This window comes from Branchiostoma belcheri, unplaced genomic scaffold (genome assembly GCF_001625305.1).
Source record: "Branchiostoma belcheri isolate BF01 breed outbred unplaced genomic scaffold, Haploidv18h27 scaffold204, whole genome shotgun sequence".
Lineage (NCBI taxonomy): Eukaryota > Metazoa > Chordata > Leptocardii > Amphioxiformes > Branchiostomatidae > Branchiostoma > Branchiostoma belcheri.
The window spans coordinates 322,680-342,341 of NW_017803536.1; the positions used below are offsets into that span (position 1 = coordinate 322,680).

The 19,662-nt window shown below is 44.3% G+C and overlaps 2 protein-coding genes and 2 pseudogenes across 6 annotated transcripts; 3 read left to right on the forward strand and 1 right to left on the reverse strand.

Moving 5' to 3' along the window:
* Nucleotides 1–15: 15 nt before the first annotated feature.
* Nucleotides 16–2,793, forward strand: LOC109469467 (annotated as a pseudogene).
* Nucleotides 2,794–3,864: 1,071 nt separating this feature from the next.
* On the forward strand, nt 3,865–6,755 carry LOC109469482 (serum amyloid A-5 protein-like). Of its 4 annotated transcripts, none has more exons than XM_019768001.1 (5): nt 3,892–4,019; nt 4,543–4,696; nt 4,763–4,810; nt 5,292–5,402; nt 5,999–6,755. In XM_019768001.1, exons 2-5 carry the CDS (start codon nt 4,560–4,562, stop codon nt 6,138–6,140), a joined length of 438 nt encoding a protein of 145 aa, XP_019623560.1. In that variant the 5' UTR covers nt 3,892–4,019; nt 4,543–4,559; the 3' UTR covers nt 6,141–6,755. The 4 variants fall into 4 exon arrangements, with proteins under 4 accessions (XP_019623558.1, XP_019623557.1, XP_019623560.1 ...); XM_019768000.1 differs by having other exon boundaries at nt 3,893–4,019; nt 4,730–4,810; XM_019767999.1 differs by having other exon boundaries at nt 3,865–4,014; nt 4,543–4,810.
* Nucleotides 6,756–6,870: 115 nt separating this feature from the next.
* On the reverse strand, nt 6,871–8,937 carry LOC109469481 (annotated as a pseudogene).
* Nucleotides 8,938–9,148: 211 nt separating this feature from the next.
* On the forward strand, nt 9,149–19,623 carry LOC109469487 (molybdenum cofactor sulfurase-like). Of its 2 annotated transcripts, none has more exons than XM_019768008.1 (14): nt 9,149–9,296; nt 9,960–10,116; nt 10,603–11,346; nt 11,718–11,794; nt 12,070–12,269; nt 12,489–12,605; nt 12,968–13,471; nt 13,915–14,077; nt 14,401–14,488; nt 14,856–14,974; nt 15,459–15,580; nt 16,290–16,406; nt 18,832–18,936; nt 19,451–19,623. In XM_019768008.1, the coding sequence occupies exons 1-14, from the start codon at nt 9,164–9,166 to the stop codon at nt 19,550–19,552; spliced, it is 2,748 nt and encodes a 915-aa protein (XP_019623567.1). In that variant the 5' UTR covers nt 9,149–9,163; the 3' UTR covers nt 19,553–19,623. The 2 variants fall into 2 exon arrangements, with proteins under 2 accessions (XP_019623567.1, XP_019623568.1); XM_019768009.1 differs by having other exon boundaries at nt 12,073–12,269.
* The last annotated feature ends 39 nt before the right edge of the window (nt 19,624–19,662 follow it).

Below are 19,662 nucleotides of genomic sequence, written 5' to 3' on the forward strand. Positions count from 1 at the left end.
AGATTATCGTTGTGATTTNCGCACAGCACGAGTAGTAATTACACCGCTACCACTCCTTCAACTGTTGCAACCGCGCCCCTCAATACAACAGACCAAAGGAATCCTGTAACCGAAACTCTGTTAGTCACCACAACTCCAACCATGGTCAACACTGCCGAGTTGCTAACAAACTCCACTGCTAGTAGTTGGCCGCTTGCGTCTGACTTTCATACGAACGGGTCTTTGCCCCCGTTCGGTGAGCAGTGTAAAGACTCGGAGTACGGCACCATACAGTTCATTGCCATTGCCGTCTCTGTGATCATCGTCTTCTTGAACGTCATGGTCATCGTAGCCATCAAGAAAGGACCTCGCGGGCTCCACAAGCCGATGTACGTCTTCGTCACCAGTATGGCGGTGGCGGACCTGTTGTTGGGGCTCATCTCCTTCTACAGTTTCCTCGTGAACGACATCTTGGACGTGAAAATCGCGCCGTTCGAGTGGATGCTGAGGAAGCTCATCATCATGATGACGCTGATGGCGTCGGTTGGAAGCCTGTTGGTGATTGGTGTAGACAGGTACGTGACGCAATCTGGGTGTCCATCCAATCAAGATGGGGGAGGGGGTAAAAAGAAACGAATTTCAGCGTATCGATCTTGAACTAATAAAATCGCCTTTTGTTGTATAAGGGCGATGCCCATCTCTCCGTTTCCCTTGGGCCACACAGTTGTTCAAGCACATAAAAGTTGGTGTAGCTGGTAACAAAATTTATACATGTAATGACATAATCTTCTTCTTGTTCTAGATACATCACAATCGTCCACCATGTTGCTTACGTCACGAGAAAGCACGCCATCATCGCCGTGTGCGTCATCTGGGCGTTGGCCGTCGCCATAGCAACCGTTCCCCTCATGGGCTGGAACTGCGTGGAGCACTGCAAGTGTCGGATCAACTCCCAGGCCCTGAACGACAGCCGGCCGAACTGCGACCACCCTACCTGCTCCGTAGCGCTGGCCCCCTTCACCACGGGGTTCCTAACCCTGATCTCACCATCTTCATGGTCGCTCTCCTCTTGCAGTCGTTTGTGTACTTCCGTACATACTTCTCCATCCACCAACAGACGTCTCTCATGGAGACACACAAGATCGACGACCACAGGGAACCTGCAGATATCGTCTTCGCCAAGACCATGGCGCTGGTTCTGATCGTGTTCGTGCTGTGCTACGCGCCGCTGATGACGATGATCTTCATCGATGTGGTGACGGGAGGTGCCGGGGGCTCCGGGATGATCACCCCGTCCGTTCTGACCTACGGCACGGTACCTGCGATCCTGAACTCCGCCATGAACCCGCTCATTTACGTCTTCAGGATCAGGAAGATGCGCCGCGCGTTCGGGTACCTGCTGTGCTGTTGTTGTCGGGAGAAGTTCGGAGTGGAAAGCGACATGTTCGAATCCAGCAGGGCTCCGGAGAAGGTACGGATGCTCCGGGTCGGAAAGCTCAACTCCATGGGCCAGCGGGCGTCGCCACAAGCCTCGCGGCAGTTTCGAAAGCTGAACGAAAGCGCGGTTGAAGCCCAGCCGCTGTCGTCTTCCACTCCAAAGGCCGACGTGCCAGCTTCTGCCGTGGAGTTTGCAACTACGTGCTAGCAAGTAAAGAAGCGCCACCTTGCGATGTTTTCCGTATTTGCTAGCATAGAGTTTTAAACCCTCGCCAGCGGTTTTGGCACACGGAGGAATTTTTTTAGAGGTTCATAAAAGCTTATAAGATTATTCGTTGTGATTTAAATTAATGTGACTTTTTTTAGTTTGACTAAAAACAAAACCTTTTCGTCATCCAAAGATAGCGAAGTGGACAGCTAACGTTGGCGAAGTGAAAAAGCTAACGTTAGCGAAGTAGACAGCTGCAGCTAACGTTAGCAAAGTGCACAGCTAGCGTTAGCGAAGTGGACAGCTAGCGTTATTTTTAGCGAAGTGGACAGCTAACATTAGCGAAGTGGACAGCTAGCGTTAGCGAAGTGGACAGCTAGCGTTATTTTTAACGAAGTGGATAGCTAAATAACATTAGCGAAGTGGACAGCTAACGTTAGCGAAGTGGACAGCTAACGTTTCAGCCATGCTCACCTGTACCACAACCTCTGCTCTTTTGAAAAGGTTAATTGAGTTTACTGCCTCTAGCGGTTGTTATTGGAAGTGCATGGTAACAACCTAGTTACACGCAGTATTTTGAAACCATCAGGAAAGTCAGGTGACCCAACAAATTTCCCCCAAGTATTCACACGTCAAGTAAACAATGAAGGATGCTTGCTACATTGTACTAAGACATTATTGGGCGTTGGCGCTCACGTGACAATGAAGTAACTATTGTCTGCCATGCTTGGTGGTCAAATACTGAAGACTAATTTGCATATGTGGTCGCTGTCATGTGATTGTATGACGTAACCCGTGTTAACACATCAAACTAACAATACATGTAGTATTATCACTAGCCGGAAATTACATCTATAACAGTTCTAGTATAGGCTTATAGATATTATTTATCACCACAAAATGCATGACAATGCGGATGACGACTGCTCCAAAAATACCAGACACTTAAAGTCAGAATGACACCAAAATACAACGGTTTTTTTGTCATCTGCAACAAAGTTTGTTCCACATTGTTGCTCTATTGAATTTAAGAATGACACGTGTTCCATGCATGTTTTTTACGTCAAGAATTTTCAGCATTATAAACTTTGTACATATTACATGTTGGTAGGAAAACACAATCCTGTAACTGTCTTGTAATGTAAATAAATGTCTGTTTGCACAAGCGATGAGATTTTCTTCCTAGATTTCTTCCTGGTGTGAGTGATTTAATAAACCTTACAGTTACATGGGGTCGTATTTAGGTCATCTGAGCTGGCGCCGAATGCAGCCGCTCCAGACCCTTGCGATTAAGCCTCAATAAGTGTATAAGCTCCTCACAATTCAACCCTTCGCTACGAAGAGAGAGTAGCCGGCCCATCCAATAACAAACAAAACAATGATACCAAAGACACGTCTGTTATACACGTAGTATATGTCCCGTTTTGGAGTTGATCTTGCCTACGTGACACTTTTTCCATCCGAGCTGCAGTTTTTCGGGAACCCGTCGGAAGTTCAGAATAAACTTCCGGGTTTACCTCCGGTCATGTCAGAGACAAGCTGATCGCGACATCCAAGAAAGGACCGACTGAAAAAAGCCTGCATGCTGAGGTAGCCTTTTGGCACCAGTAAAATGTACTCGTTAAACAACAGAAGGTTAACACATGTAAATATACTTTCTAAAGCCGTGGAGTTGATCGCACGCCAAAGCTAGTCTCCACGCAGAAGTTTGGTTTTGGCTTATTTGGGTTCGAATCCTGCCGATGCCGCCGATCTTGTACCCTTGAGAATGGTTTACTTTACACGACTTTCCTCACTTCCCTCAGGTGAAAATTAGTACTTAGCTTCGGTTAGGGACGTCCCTCAGACATGACGTTAAAAGGAGGTCCTGTGTTTGGGGAGAGCCACACCCCACGCGCGTTAAAGAACCCACCACACTGTGAGTGGTTCAAACCTTACAGTCCGGTCTTACGCAGCTTGTACATGTACGTACATGCACAAAACTGGTGTGTCACGCCGAAAGGCGGTTTACTGGTTATGCGGAGCAAACAAACAAACTAACTAACTAACAAAAAGGAGACCTACATGTAAAATCGACAATTTTGTGCACACACATCGCTTTTCTCAAAAACAACACCGTGGGCCATGCCGTCACGTAACGTGTGCTGAGTCAGGTATAGTTCAGCTGGCTCAGCTGAATCTAGAACATAATTACTTCCTCAAAGGTCAGCAGAATTTTACTTCCTCAAACTTAAGCTTTGCCAGAAGCTGCAGGGAAACCCCCTCCTGCTTGCCCAGGGTATATAAAAGAAAGGCGGTGTAACAAACACCAAAGTTCGGGGTTTGGACCGGCAGTGCAACTTGAATCCACATCCACTGTACTCCCGTCCGAACGGCGATTGTGTCTTCGAGTAAGGTAGGGAACCATGTTTTACCTTTCACAACATTGAAACTTGTTATGTCTATGTTAGCGTTTGAGTGTTGTGTGTTTAGGTGTTTTCGTATACTAGTACTTTAGAATGATAACTCAACTATATGGATAGATTTTCGTAAACTTGGTAGGTGGGTAGGTCCTAGCCTCCACCAGGCTTCGGGAGGCGGTTGGAAAGAGTAGAAATCGGTCAAATAGAGAGATAACATGCCGATGGAGTTGGTCCACTAGAGAGTACATTTTGCCGCACCCGAAGCGGCAAACTCAACGGTTCTCTCCAGTAGACCAACTCGTCTGACATGCTATCTCTCTATTTGGCCGAGTGTTTGTTCAACCTTTATGACCACATAGATTTAATAATGAAGGAAACTTTTTTTTTGCCAAACTTTTTTTTTTTATTCGCACGGTCGCATCAAATCAGGTTTGGGGTTCCCAGAGGATGTCAACCATATAATCAAATCAACAGGGCCTTATTGTTGACAGTTTTACACTTTTCTATGTTCCACAGTTTCGGACATCCCAGACATGCGTCTTCTGCTCTTTGCCGTGTGTGTTGTGCTAGTCTGCGCTAGCGCCGACGCCTGGTTCGGCCGTCGCCAAGGCGGAGGCCGAGGCGGAGGCCGAGGCGGAGGCAATGGCAGGGTGAGGACGGCTGTGGACAGGACAAGAGGGGCCGTGAGGACGGCTGTAGACAGGACAAGAGGGGCCGTGAGGACGGCTGTAGACAGGACTAGAGAGGCTGTGCAGGGCGCTGGCGACATGTACCGAGCTTACAGGTCAGTGTTTTTAGTGTGTATGTGTGTGTGTGTGTGTGTGTGTGTGTGTGTGTGTGTGTGTGTGTGTGTGTGTGTGTGTGTGTGTGTACGTGTACGTGTACGTGTATGTGCATATGTATGTGATATCAGGCTGTATGCATATGTGTATTTGTATGTGTACGTGTGTACCGCATGATATAAGTACAAGCTAGTGTGTTACGCCGAAGGGCGGTTATACCGGCTATATTTACAGATACAGAGGTACGTATACGTGTGTGTGCGAGCGTGTGTGACTGTGTGTGTATGTGTGTGTGTGTGTGTGTGTGTGTGTGTGTGTGTGTGTGTGTGTGTGTGTGTGTGTGTGTGTGTGTGTGTGTGTGTGTGTGTGTTGCAATGTACATATATCATGCACGTTAGTGTGACCAGTTGAAGATCATAATAGCTTTTCAGCGAATTAAAACTAGACGACACGTTTTAATTCTCCTCTCTCATTTTTTTTCAGCGATATGCGCGAGGCGAACTGGAAGAACTCGGACAAGTACTTCCACGCCCGGGGGAACTACGACGCCGCTCAGCGGGGGCCGGGTGGCAAGTGGGCCGCCAAGGTTATCAGGTGAGCCCCTTGATTCCAGGTCAATTATCCTGACATGAGTAGCAATACCTTTTACTCCATTGGTTTTCAATCAAGCTGTTTCTTACGTATTAAAGCGACGTCGACCAACAGTGGAACATGCGCAGTGGGCTGATTCTGACCTTTCTTCCTGCTCTCCTAAAATCATAAAGTTTTGTCTCCGGTTTGTTTCACTATTTTGTACATTGCTAGTGGTGCGGCCAACAGTGGAAAACGCGAACCAATTCGATACCTGCCCTTCTTGTACGGGTAGCGAGAAATTTAGCTTACTATAAATCTTAGATTTTTTCCTATTCCTACATGACATAGCAGAGGCACACTCAAGTTTTTTCAACCTATTTTTAGCCCGCCACCAACGCAGTCAAATGCATCAACGGGCAACAGACATACTCATTTTCACCTGACTAAAGTGAGGAAATTTGTGTAAAGTTCACAAGATCGGTGGCAGGATTCGAACTCGGGACCTCTTGGTTCAGACCGAGCCGAACGCTCTGTCGTTATGTCATACGACCCCCTAGATTCATCTAAATCTTAGATTTACTAGATTGAAAATACGTTCCATGATTTACCCGTCACAGTGACGCCCGGGAGGGGATCCAGAGCGCTTTTAGAGGTCAGAGCGAGGCGGACAGACGTGCCGACCAGGAGGCGAACCTGTGGGGCCGCAACGGAGGAGACCCTAATCGCTACCGTCCGGAAGGACTCCCCGACCGCTACTGATTCTACCGCCCAGACCTGCTAGCCTGGTATCCTTCTGTCGTGGTTGTGGCAGCCTGTCTTCGGGGCTCTAATAGTTTCCCCCCGTCCAGCTTAACAGACCGCCCGGTAGGTGTTACGCCTGTAGGAGTTTAGCACGCCAAGAGTTGATTAGCCCCACTACAAGTCGTGGTGGGGCTAATCAATCTCCCATCGTGAAAAACCTACCGGGAAACCTAGCTGAGGCCGGCGGGGAAAAGCTCCAGCAGCCCCAAAGAAAATCCGCCCCAACCGCGATAGACTGGATACCAGGTTAATAGGTCCTATCGGACAGCTCTGGACAACTGAACACTTAAGAGGCTTAAGATGGCATTTCGACTTCACAAAGACCAATACTTTTGTAGTTGGTTTTAATTCAAGTCAATTCACATATATTAAAGATCTTTGTTTAACCATCTTTGACATTTGGAACTGAGAAATGTCTCATTCACTATGATACCAGCTACACTGTAGGTGTAGAGGCATGAGCATCTTAACTTGCTTTTTTCTTTTCTGTACTGTAAGGAATGTATAATGAACAACACTAACTTGTACCAGTTTTACAGTTCTTCAAGTTCCAAAATAAACATTATCAGCATATTACTTCTTGTCAGCTGTCTTTTCTGACATCAATGGTCTCCACTGTTGTAATATGAATAAGATACCTCCACTAGGGTTGCACATTTAGGAACCTGTGAATAGTGTTATATGTATTGCTACATGCATCTAGGCTTATAACACTCTTGCATCAGATTTTCAGTTTCATTGCATAACTTCTTTCCTACAAATGATGAAGATTAACATTTGTAATTTGCTTTACTCATGCATGGTTTTCGAAAAATCTAAGTCACTGAACTGTTGGAGCAAGTCGAGAGCACGAGGATCTTTCAGGGCGTTTATCTTTAGCTCCTCTTTCACGATCCCAAAGTTAGACTTGTTCACAAAGTTCCCGGAAACAGCCAGAGATTTGTCCAGGTTTTCTACCCGGTGGGGGCATCCCGCTGGAACGAACAGCAGCTCTCCCGGTTGGAGGATGCACTCCCTCGGGTGTGTCTGGCTCAGCAGAGGGTACTTCTGCATGTCTGGGTTAAATACATCCAGGTCAAAGGTTGGGTCCGTGGAATGATTGTAGGAAGGGTACAACAGGGGGAGGTCTTCCTTTTGAAAGAACAGCCACCTCTTCCTCCCCTGAAAAATAAACAAGATTGAAGGTAAATTTATGGCTCGAAAATAGTATACGATGAAAAAAGGGCTCCAAGACAACTAATGATGCAATGTAACCCATTTAAAATCTCCCTTTGCAATCCCCTTCTTTATCGTGCAAGGGAAACAGCTGTCAAGGAGGTCATGTAAAAATTGTAATGAAAAATACCTGTAAATGCAGGGAATGCTACCAGAAGTTATTAATGACTTTCTCGCTCTGGGACAGACTAAACCCAACCATACCCATTACAACCTCACCTTTAAGGGTCATGTGGAAACACAGGAACACACACATGGACACAACAAAAAGAATACCTCCATTTTTCCTGGAGGTAATGAAATTTATCTTAACCTGAAATAGGGCCATCCAAAAGTTTGATCCGAAAGCGTCCACGTGAAGTCCACCAGACAGTCCTGCAGGGGCGATGAACAAGCTCGGCCAGCTGTCCCTGTACAGCGAGCCTTCCCGGGTTTTCTTCAAGAAATCGTGGTGGAAATATTTCGGAACTGTCAGCTCTTTTGAAACTTCAGGGCAATGAATTGGCAAGCTCCAGTCAAAGAGGTATAACTTCTGTCTGTTGTGTTCGTCTAGCGAATCTATAAAGTCAGACACAGTCATTGTTCGTGCCGTTTCTAACTGTGCCCATTCTGCCGAACCAGGGACCATGCGTTTGACCGGAGCTTGTTTGTGACCTATCACTGTTCTCAAGTACTCAATTGTCCAATGAGAAAGAGTCATTTCTTCAACAACATCTGTGATCACCACAGGTGTACTTGTTGAGGAATATCTCTTGAAAAATTCATCCACACTCAGAGACTTTCCGGATACTCTTTCAACAGGTGAAGAGCTTGGAAACAAAATTTCTCCTTTTCTCCTATACTTTTAGTTAGCTCTGTTTGTACGTTTATGGCATCTAGCTGCTTCTTTATTTTAGCAAGCAGCCATTGAGTGTGTTTAGAAGATGGATTGAGATATAGGGACTGGTTCAAGCATGTTTCGGCTTCCTGATATTGTCCCAATATATCGTAGTAAGAGGCAAGTGCAGATAACACCCCAGCTTTCTCAGGTCCAGTGGTACTCCTCAGTTTCTGTTTCAGACGACTTGTCTCCGATTTTAAGAAGTCTCGAGATTCCTTCGTTTTTGATACGTGCAGGAGTGTTGTGTTTGGGTTTGAAGAATTTGGGAGGGGGTCTTTGACTGTGTTTCTACCTTCCCTTCGCCACCACCGCGCCAAGGCGGCTTGCGCTGACGGTTCCACTTCTTCCGAGGCATCGTCGTCACTTTCACAGAGTTTGGCGCGCTTTTCGGGAGGATTTTCGTCAGGGAATGAAGTTTCCCGAATACTAGCAGGTCGTCTGACATATTTTGGACCGCGCCCCTCCCCTTTTGCACCGCTAGTATGGCGATCTCTCTCCCCGTCTTCGCTTTCATCCGAGCTGCTACTCTTCTCCGTGTCCCTCGGTGGCCACTCGGTTATTTCTTCGCGATCAGCGTCCACCAGTTGGCTCATGTTGGTCTTGAGAAAAGCTACGAGGTGTTATTGGTCTTTTTATTTGGTAACTTCGCCGCCATGACAGTTTCTGATATCCAAAACAAAGTCACGTGATAAAATAGTTTTCGAACCCTCGCAAAGTAATTTCCCGAGTATTGGACAAAACAAGACAAGCAAACAGGTTTTAAATGTTTCGAGCGTCTTTCTGTGATTGTCATCGAAAAAAAAACGCCAGCAAAGCAAAGTTGTTGTCTTTCCGACCACAAGGTCGTTCACCCCTGAACTTTGGCCTGGAGAAAGTTTCAAACAAAATGGCCGACAAGTGGCGAAATGTTGAACATCGACAGAGGAAAAAGGCCGATTTTCTAAACAACTACGGCAAATTATACGGATATGGAGGGGTAATTGACAAGATGCAAGAACAAGAGTTCGCTAGACTCAAAGGTGAGCAACTCCAACTTTCATTTGAGCCCAAAAATTGATTTAACTAAACTAGTAGTCAACAAGTTTTTTGTTTACTTTCTTTTTTCTTGCGACACACGCACATAACCAGCCATGCTATACTCATCTCACAAATTATGTAACGTCAACATGGGTGGGGTATTTTTGTAAAGTAAAACATATAAGTATGAAATGATATAACCCCCAAGGGTCGGAGTGTTGCATAATTTTTGTTGAAATAATTTTTGGTAACGTTATATTATGTGTGTTGTTAACTGTTAGATCAGAAAAACAGAGGACAAATCCAGTTTTTGGGCCCTTTGTACTGCAGAAGAGTTTTTGTTTTTGGTATTCTCATGCAGTGGTCATGGCTTTTAGGTGTCTTTATTTTGAACTCAAGAAGGAGTGGTTACAGTGCGAGCCCCCTAGCAGCCTTTCCTTCAACTGCAGTCATGTATTTATTGGAATTTTTAAAAACAGAATAACTTATTTGGCATTTGCTTTATCATTCTATAAGACAACACTTTAGCTCTGTTAGTTAGTAATTAGATATCACCAACACTGTGAGATGAATGTTTGGAATGACAAAAATTTTTTTTTGCTATTATTATTAATAAAGAAAAATAACAAGTATTCTATGATGTTTTTCATGTTCTCTATTATCAGGAATGGTATACCTGGACCATACAGGCACCACCCACTATGCCCAGAGCCAGCTGGAGTCCTACATGCAGGACCTACAGACACACGTGTACGGGAACCCTCACACCAGGAGTGCCAGCAGTCGCCTCACCTCAGACACCATCGACCAACTCAGGTTCAGGTCAGGGGTCTGAAATGTTGACTTTTTACATAGAGGGGGATGAGAGTGAGATATCCTGCATTTGCTCACAAAAGTTGTCTTACTAACTGTTGACAGCTTTCCGGTTCATGGAAGAAATAGGACTGTATGTGTTCCAGATACCCAAACCAGTACCTGTAAAAATATTTAGGTACACAGACCTAAACACTAGAATTTAGTAAATTGCATTCTCAAAAATGACAATTTTGACAATTCTGCACTTGAAAACCAGGAAGCTTGTAGATATTCTTATTAAAATATATACTAGTAAACCATCATGCAAAGATGAAAATTTACCCCTAAAGAAGAAGGGTTTGTCTACTTTACATATATGCTTACAGATGATTGGCCAGACTTTTTTAGGTACAGGTACAGGTCTGGACCTTATGTCTTTCAGTATCAGTCAAAGAAAGAGAAAGAACTTGATGCCTCACCTCAATAAACGTTTAGTGCTTTGTTTCTCCACAGGATTCTCCAACACTTCAACACGAGTGTGGAACATCACAGCATCATCTTTACCTCAGGCTGCACAGGTACCTTGAGACTTCTTGCAGAGTCTTTCCCCTGGGAAGACGGGAGCATCTTCTCCTACTTGGAGGACAATCACACCTCTGTCTTAGGCGTCCGAGAAGTTGCGGCCAAGGAAAGAGCGACGATAGTCTGTGTTTCAGAGGAAGAGTTGCTAGGATGTAGCAATGACAAAGGGAATCCACAAAACAGAACAGTAACTGCAGAAAAGAACAACAGCAAAGAAAACTGTACACCAAACAGCAGTGTACCTAATTTTTCAGGTACAACACATTTCTTCCAGGAATCAGAGAGACCTGATTCTGTTAACAGCTGTGGCCACTCTCATCTCTTTGCCTATCCGGCCATGTGCAATTTTTCCGGACGGAAGTTTCCCCTCGAATGGTGCAGCAAAGTGAAGAGAAAGCAGTTTTCTTTGTGTGAGAGAAGTGAAGGAAAATGGTTCACATGTCTCGACGCCGCTTCTTTTGTTAGTACGAGCCCTCTCAATCTAAGTTCGTGCGAGGCGGACTTTGTGGCTATTTCGTTTTACAAGGTGTTCGGCTTCCCGACGGGATTGGGTGCACTGATTGTACGTAAGGACGCGGAGGACTCGTTGAAGAAGACGTACTTCGGGGGTGGCACGGCATTGGCTGTTACAAGCAATGGAAGGTTCTACATCCCCAGGCCAAATCTACACGACAGGTTACTTTTGTTTGAATTATCGTAACACCATGTCTATTTTAAGCCACACAAATTCCTTTATTTGGTTCTATGACATTTTAAAGTACAAGTTACTAAGTAGCAAGACAAGAACACAGGAATTGAGGGCTTAATAGAAACATGGATCTTATTACATTTGTATATATATTGACCCCCTGAAAGTTTGACACTGTTTCAGACTTTTCCCTCAGACAATGTTTTCATTGATGTTGAGAATTCTAGTTCAGCCTTATGTTTTGTATTAGTCAAATACCGTATGTGATTAATGTGAGAATACAAAAAAAAGCTAAGAATTTTTAAAAAATCTGATTGACTTTTAAAATAAAATCTGATTGAGTTGTTGTCTCTTACAGATTTGAAGATGGCACCCTTCCTTTCTTAGACATCATAGCACTCAGACATGGATTTGACACCTTGGAGAACCTTACTGGTAGGACAACAGTACATACATGTATCATATATGCATTTGGCAGTTTACAATGTGCAAACTAATTATGAGCACCAACATTTTGTATCTCATTAGCACTAGCTTAAGTCGAACAGTTGTGTAACAGTGGGGTTCAAGCCCCACCAACTGGTCAGTCTAACAGTCTGGACTTTTAGCTACATGTAAATGTATGTAATGTAGTTGGGTTTGTGAGCTCACAGTAAATATCAGATGGATTTCCTCATCCATAATTATATGCCTTTAAAACCCTGTTTCAGGAGGAATGCAGTACGTATCCCAGCACACCTTCAGTCTGGCCCAGTATGTTTACCTTCAACTGACTTCACTCAAACACCACAACGGTCAGCCAGCCGCAGTCGTGTACACAGACACACAATTTGATGACATCACCACACAAGGTGGCATTGTCAACTTTAACCTCCTGAGAGCCAATGGCAACTTTGTGGGTTATTCTGAGGTAGGTTTATTGTTATGAATTATTTTTTTTAAATCAACTTTCTGCACATTTGTTTTAGTGTAGTTAGTAGAATCAACCCTATTTCATAGAATACCTTTAAAGCAAAGGGCCATGCGGAAACACTGACACACACACAGACACACACACACACACACACACAGACATACCAAAAACAATACTAGTACCTCCAACTGTAGTCCCAATCCCCATGTATTACAGGTGGATAAACTGGCAGCCTTACATGACATCCACGTGAGGACAGGATGTTTCTGTAACTCTGGTGCCTGCAGGAGACACTTGGGCCTCAGTGATGAACAACTCAGGCAAAACTACCAGGTAAGTACTCAAACACATTCCAAGTACTAGTATAAGGTCACTAGGCTCTCCAACTCTTTTCTGCAATTTGCAACATAATGTAACCCAACAGCAAGGGGTGTCAGCTACAGTACCAGTTACCATGGTGACAGACATCTGGTCCAAGCAGGTGTAGCTCACTCTACATGTCATCTATGGTTGTCTTTGTGTTGACAGTTATTGTAGTGTAACTTTCAAGTACTGGTACTTAGTGATTCGGTATTTCGGACCTCTACCTAATCGATTTTTGTGGTACAGTACCAGTGCACCGGTACCGTGTACTGGTACACAACCCTATTCTTGTGGTACTTCACAAGTTTAAAAGTTCCTCTTTCCTTCCGCAGGCCGGCCACGTTTGCGGTGACGACAAGGACCTCATTTCCGGACGACCCACCGGTTCTGTCCGCATCTCCTTCGGCTACATGTCCACATTTGAAGATGCACAATTCTTTCTCGACTTCGTCCAGGAGTGTTTTGTCGAGAAGTCACCAAAAACCACCACCAGTGCTGGTAATGCTCATAATGAGCAGTACCGCAATACGGGGCTAACTTCTAAACTGAATGTGCAGAATGCAAATGAAGGGCTAGAAGTTGAGCATGACAAGACAGAAACAAAGAGATCAGCAACATTACAGTCTTCAGGGCTGAAAAATTCATCTAAGAATCAAGCAGATGATCCTCAAGAAAGCTGTAGGGATTCCTTAAAGAAGGACCTCGTCATGGAGGAAACTTCTAAAAGACAAGATGAGAAAGAGAATTCAACAGAAAACAGTGAGGCAAAAGTTCCAGGACAGCGTCACCTCACCAATATCTTCCTGTATCCTGTCAAGTCTTGTGGTGCATTTGAGGTATGTTCGAGGAACATTTAAGGTAGAGTGTAAAGTGAAATTGGTGCCTGGAATTTAGTGTAAAGCAAAGTCAGCTAGCTTGAATATATGCTCAATACAGGCATGTAGCCCCTGCCTTTCTTACATTATTAAATTTTAGAGCTTTGACAATACATGTATGTCACGTATGAACTACTGTGTTCGAAATACCCATCTGCATTCTGCATTTTGCAGAGAGATTTACAATATTGCAGAAGAAAAATTCTACAATCTGCAATTTTGCATTATGAAGCTGTAGCATTCCTAAGAGAGGTTGTACATGTAGTATATACGAAGGCTTGTGTATTTGCAGGAAGTGTTTCCAAATTGCAGAACAAAATTTGACTCATCTGCAATATTTTGGAACATTGAAAAAAAGTATTTCTGTTGCTGAACTGTTTTTACTGACTGTGAACACTTCGCAGGTAAAGTCGTGGCAGCTGAGTGCTCGAGGCCTCATGTACGACCGTGAGTGGATGGTCGTCAATGAAAGCGGTGTTTGTCTCAGCCAGAAAAGGGAGCCCAAACTCTGCCTGATCAGGCCTGCCATCTACCTGACTGAAGCAGTACTGCAGCTATCAGCTGAAGGTGATACTGTTCATACAGTAACTTTACATTTGCTTTAAATTAGTATTCTGAAACAGGTTTGAACTGTAATTTCTAACACCAAAAATTTGACTTACCATTACCCAAATGTACAGTCTTTAACTCCAGCCTTTTTCAAGGAATTCTGAAGTTGAAAAGACCATCTAGTCAAACAGTTGAAAATTTGGGTAGTCAAATTTCTGTGTTGGAACAGTCCAAACCAGTTAGTTTGCTTGTGAGTATTTTAATTTTTGATGTGACCACTGACCAGCAATGATTTTATTACTTTTAAGGATTGCACTCTTAATTTTGGGTTCATTTGACAGGAATGAAGCCATTGAATGTGCCCCTCACTGGTGCAAAAATGGGGGATATGGAAGCCTCCATGTGCCAGAGTAAAGTATGCGGAGACAGGTATGTTAAGCCAAACTAGTTTATTTGCTTGGTTCTTATTCATTTTAAGAAAATTCTAGAAATGCATGTAGTACTAGTGCCACTTTAAAGTAAAAAGACACCAAGATCTTGTGTTTGGAAAAACATGATTGTATATTATCAGACACGTATATTATTTTATTGGTAAAGTTGTATTATAGTAACAATTATAAACTTAAGATTCTTTCATGATATAAAAATGATAAGCATTACTTGTTATCATTTTTACTGTTTATTTTGTTATCATGGTCTTGCAATAAGCCCTCGGGCATGAATTTGCAATATACTCTCAATAAACTCAATATGTCAATCTCTGCTTTTTTTTTTCTTTTGTTTGTTTTGCATTCAGGATAACAGGCCTTGACTGTGGTAACGAGGCTGCTGATTGGTTGACAAGATTCCTTGGACAACCTTGCCGTATGGTGCGACAGAACCCTGACTCTGACAGGGACTGCAAGGTCAATAGAGGTCAGGGTCATTTCAAGGTCTTTTGGTTTCATGTAGAATAGTCAAGCCATCAGCCGGCATGTTTGAAATTTCCATCCTGTAACAAGTTTTACAAGCACGTCGGCAGAACATACTGTGCCAGTGTGAACCCCCATTTTTCACACAAAAACATTTTGGCTCTGAATTAACTCCAAAATACTCATATTTTTACCCCAACAGTCAAAGGAAGTCCCTTCTCTTCAGAGTTGTTACAGTGTTTCCATCTCTCAATGCAGTGGTTTGATTAAAAGTTTTGAAGTCATTATTTGAATTATAAACAAGCCTGATACATGTATGTTCACGTCATGGCTCCTATCATTATATAGCATTTTGGGACTATCAGAAGAAGCCAAAGACTGTTTTTGTTTTTTTTGCCCTGTGGCTTTATATTTTTTTTAAAAGGATCCCAGAGCCAATAAATCAAATTGGTATGGCCTTATCTTGATGTATGTTGACATGATTACAGATGGAGAAAACTCAGCCGATGGAAAGTTTTCCCTTTCTCTGGCCAACGAGTCACAGTACCTCCTCATCTCCCGTCAGAGTGTGAGAGAACTACAGCAGCAGATCAACAGCAACAGTAACATGGTTAGTCAATTTAAAAATAAAATAAACTAGAAAGGACTAACATTTGCAAAGCAAATGCATAATGTTTTTTTTTTTTATAAATCATTCTTTTTATTGTTTCCAAAATTCACACAAAAGAAAGCATGGCACAACGAAACAAAATGAAACCACATGCGTAACTTAAAGTAATATGTTACATAAGAAATAAATGATTCTATGTTAAGTGACCAAGGTCGATTTTTAAATATAAAATATTTTCCCAAGAGAATAATGAGATTGGACAGGACTGGGCACCTATCATTCAAATCCCCCAACATAACATTACAAAGACTAACATGTAAATGGTAACCAGTATGGCTTAAGTACCATTCTTCCACCTGTTGCCAAAACAGTGCAGCAAATCTACATTCCCAAAATAAATGCATAATGTTTACCTTTGCATATGGTCTGCTCAAACACACACATATTATATGGTGACAGGAGTCTAAATCCCTCTTGCTATGAAATTGCAACATGATGTAACCCAACACTAGTTACCATGGTGACAGACAGGTCTGGTTCAGGTCATTGACCCTTATTTGTTTGGAGAAGAAGAGGAAGAAGAAACAGAGCAAAAACAATATGCGAAGGTAAATATGAATACAGTCAAACGAATGTTCAGTAAATACTCTGAGGACAAGATAATGGTTTAACTATAATTTACATCAGTCTGATCTGTTTTCTCCTGCAGGTCATCCCCACAGAAGACCTTGTGCTCCGTTTCCGTGGTAACCTGGTGATTGACAGTGGACAGCCCTATGAGGAAGATGATTGGTCAGAACTGATGATTGGACAACACCAGTTTCAGGTTTTTTGCTCTATCATATATTAGCAGTAAACCAGAAGAATAGACTTGAAAGCTGTCCAGGATCATTTGAATCCAAGATTGAACAATGCTGTTAAGGAATTTGGTCCTTTGGACAGGCAAAGATTTCAGTGATTTTTTCCAGCCCTGAAGGCTCTGAACTCTAGACGCAACAAACTTCTCCGTGAGGACAGGCAGCGGTGGGTCGATGACCTCGCCGACCAAGCAGAGACTGCCGCCCGTACAGGTAACCATGGTTCTTTGTACAGGACATTGCGGACCCTCATTGGGAAAAGAACTCCTCCAACATCAAGCGTAAAGGCCCTTGACGGGTCAGACCTGGAATCGCAGGAGCAACAGCTGAACCGCTGGAAGGAACATTTCAGTAGCTTACTGAACCGCCCGCCGCCACCCCCGTCCCCGCAGCTGGAGGCCCTAGCCAACCTGGCCACTGAGGACTCTACCATCTCAGCTGATCCACCCACTGTGGATGAAGTGCAGAAAGCGGTAGACAAGCTCAAGTCAGGACGTGCTGCCGGTGGCGACGGCATCCCTCCAGAACTGCTACTGAAAGGCGGCCCAGCAGTGGCACAGTGGTTACATAGGCTCATCACCGCCATTTGGAAATCTGACACCATTCCTTCAGACTGGCGTCATGGAGTCATTCTCCCCTTTTGGAAGAAGGGCCCAAAGGACATCTGCAACAACTATAGGGGCATCACTCTACTTAGTGTTCCAGGGAAAGTCTTTGCTCATGTTATTCTTGCAAGGCTTCGTCCCCTTCTCCTCCTCAAGCAACGTCCGGAGCAGAGTGGGTTTACACCCGGGCGCTCCACGGTGGATAGAGTCCTTTCTCTCAGGCTCTTAGCTGAGATGAGGAGGGAATACAGGAAGCCGTTGTACGCTGCCTACGTCGATTTGAAACAAGCATTTGATTCTGTTGACAGACAATGCCTGTGGAAAGTCCTCAGGATCCTCGGTGTACCCTCCAAACTCCTGGACCTTCTGTCCCTCTTGTACTCAGACACTACGTCATGTGTCCGTGTCAACGGACAGACCTCGGATCCCTTTACCATCAACAGTGGCGTTAGACAAGGGTGCGTCTTGGCTCCCACCATCTTTAACACCGCCATTGACCATGTCATGGCAAAGACAGTATCCCAGAGCAGCTGTGGTGCAAGCTTTGGCAACGTCACCATCTCCGACCTGGACTATGCGGATGATGTAGCCATTCTTGCCGAAGTAGTACAGGTGCTCAAGCATGCCCTGGAAGCCATGAACTTGGAGACACAACCCCTCGGACTGATGATTAGCTGGGGAAAGACTAAGGTCCAAAGCTTGAGCGACTTCCAACCGCCTCCTGCTCCCCCAGTGATCGATTCCCATGAGGTGGAGGTTGTCAACAAGTTCAACTACCTCGGTAGCACGATCACCTCCGACTGCAAAAGCTCGGCTGATATCAGGATCCGTGTTGCCCGGGCCGCCACAGCGATGGCCAACCTCAGTAAGATCTGGTCCGACAGACGGCTGTCAGTGCATACCAAGCTCAGGCTCTACAACAGCCTAGTCCTCTCCATCCTGTTGTATGGTGCTGAAGCATGGACTCTGACGTCCACACAGGAGCGGCACTTAGATGCTTTCGATGCCAAATGTTTGCGCAGGATTCTGGGGATTAGGTGGTATGACCGTGTGACCAACATCGCCCTACGCCGGTCAACAAACCAGCCTCCAGTCTCCCAGAAGATTCGAGCTGCCCGCCTCCGACTCTTCGGCCACCTCGCCAGATCATCTCCGCCCTCAGAACCAGCCAGACTACTGCTGGAACCCACACCTACTAACTGGACCCGACCCAGGGGCAGGCCCAGACAGAAGTGGCTGGATGTCCTGTCATCAGACCTGAGAGCAGCGGGCTACAACCTAACTACAGCCTGGGCAGCGGCGCAGAACAGAAGTGCTTGGAGGACAGTTTGCCGGGGCGCTACGCTTCTAGGAGCATGCGGACTTGAGTGAGTGAGTGACTGAAGGAAAACAATATTTAAATTAAAGTGTAATGAATTTTTTTGTGTGTCACAAAATTTTAGTGGACATTCATCATCATCATCATCATCCGGCTGCAATGATGCAGTGGACATTAAGGGGAAGCAATTTCAAATTTAGTCCTGTAAAACTATCATTTCAGAGGGTCAAGATTTCAAAATCTTAGGGGAAAATGCCACTTGACAAAGTGAGGGAGAGCCATGAAATTAGATTGTGTTGGAAATACCTGCTTCTTGCATGAACAATTTCTCAGGGAATTTTATCCGTACAACAGGTTTATTCCAATAACCTTAGGAGAGTCCACACGATCGGCAAGGCGGTCAGTTGGTTACGGATGATACTGGGCTGGGGCCATGCTATATTAAACATTCTGCTTGTTGTACTTCCCCAGTCACGAGGCCGGTGCAGTCGATGTCAGATGGTTTGTTTAGACCAGGCAACTGCTGAACGCAGCAAGGAACCACTCATGACCCTGCTTCGAATACGTGGCAAGAAGGCTAGTTTCAAGTTTCAAGTGTATTTATTTAACCAGTGTATATCTCAGATCTACAGTTCTGTTTTAGTTATGTTTTAAATTACCTTCGCAGAAAGAAAATATCGTTTTTGCTCTGTTTCTTCTTCCTCTTCTCTTCCAAACAAAGCCTTGACCAGACATCTGTCACCATGGTAACTGGTGCTGTAGCAGACATCCTGTGGTGTTGGGTTACGTTATGTAGCAGGACAGAGCTGGAGGGGCTGATTCACCATATATTTATGAATTTGAGGAAGAATGAACAGAGCAGTAGTTTGTTAGGCTAGACTGTGAAGGTTTAACATTATGCATGTGCTTTGCTTGTGAATGATGAATTAGTCAGATGAAAAAAAAGTGATGTAAGAATTCTTAGAAAATGTGTATGATGGTTCTTTGTCACAAGAATTGGCTACTTAAAATTATGATGATTGTTTTGTTTTGTTTGTTTGTTTTACTTATAACTTGGAAAACCACTACATTATTGTGTCCTCTGTTACAGGTCCCGTTTGGCATCCACCTTGTTCACAACATGGCCGACACAGAGTCGTGCTGCATCCAGGTCGGAGACAAGGTCACACCTGTTACCATGGCAACAGACTGACAATCAACCTATTGATAGAATTTATCTACAGCAAATGAAACAACAGTGCAGTTAAACAATCACTACATGCCTGTAGCGGAGGAAGCCCCCACAACATTCGACGGAACCCC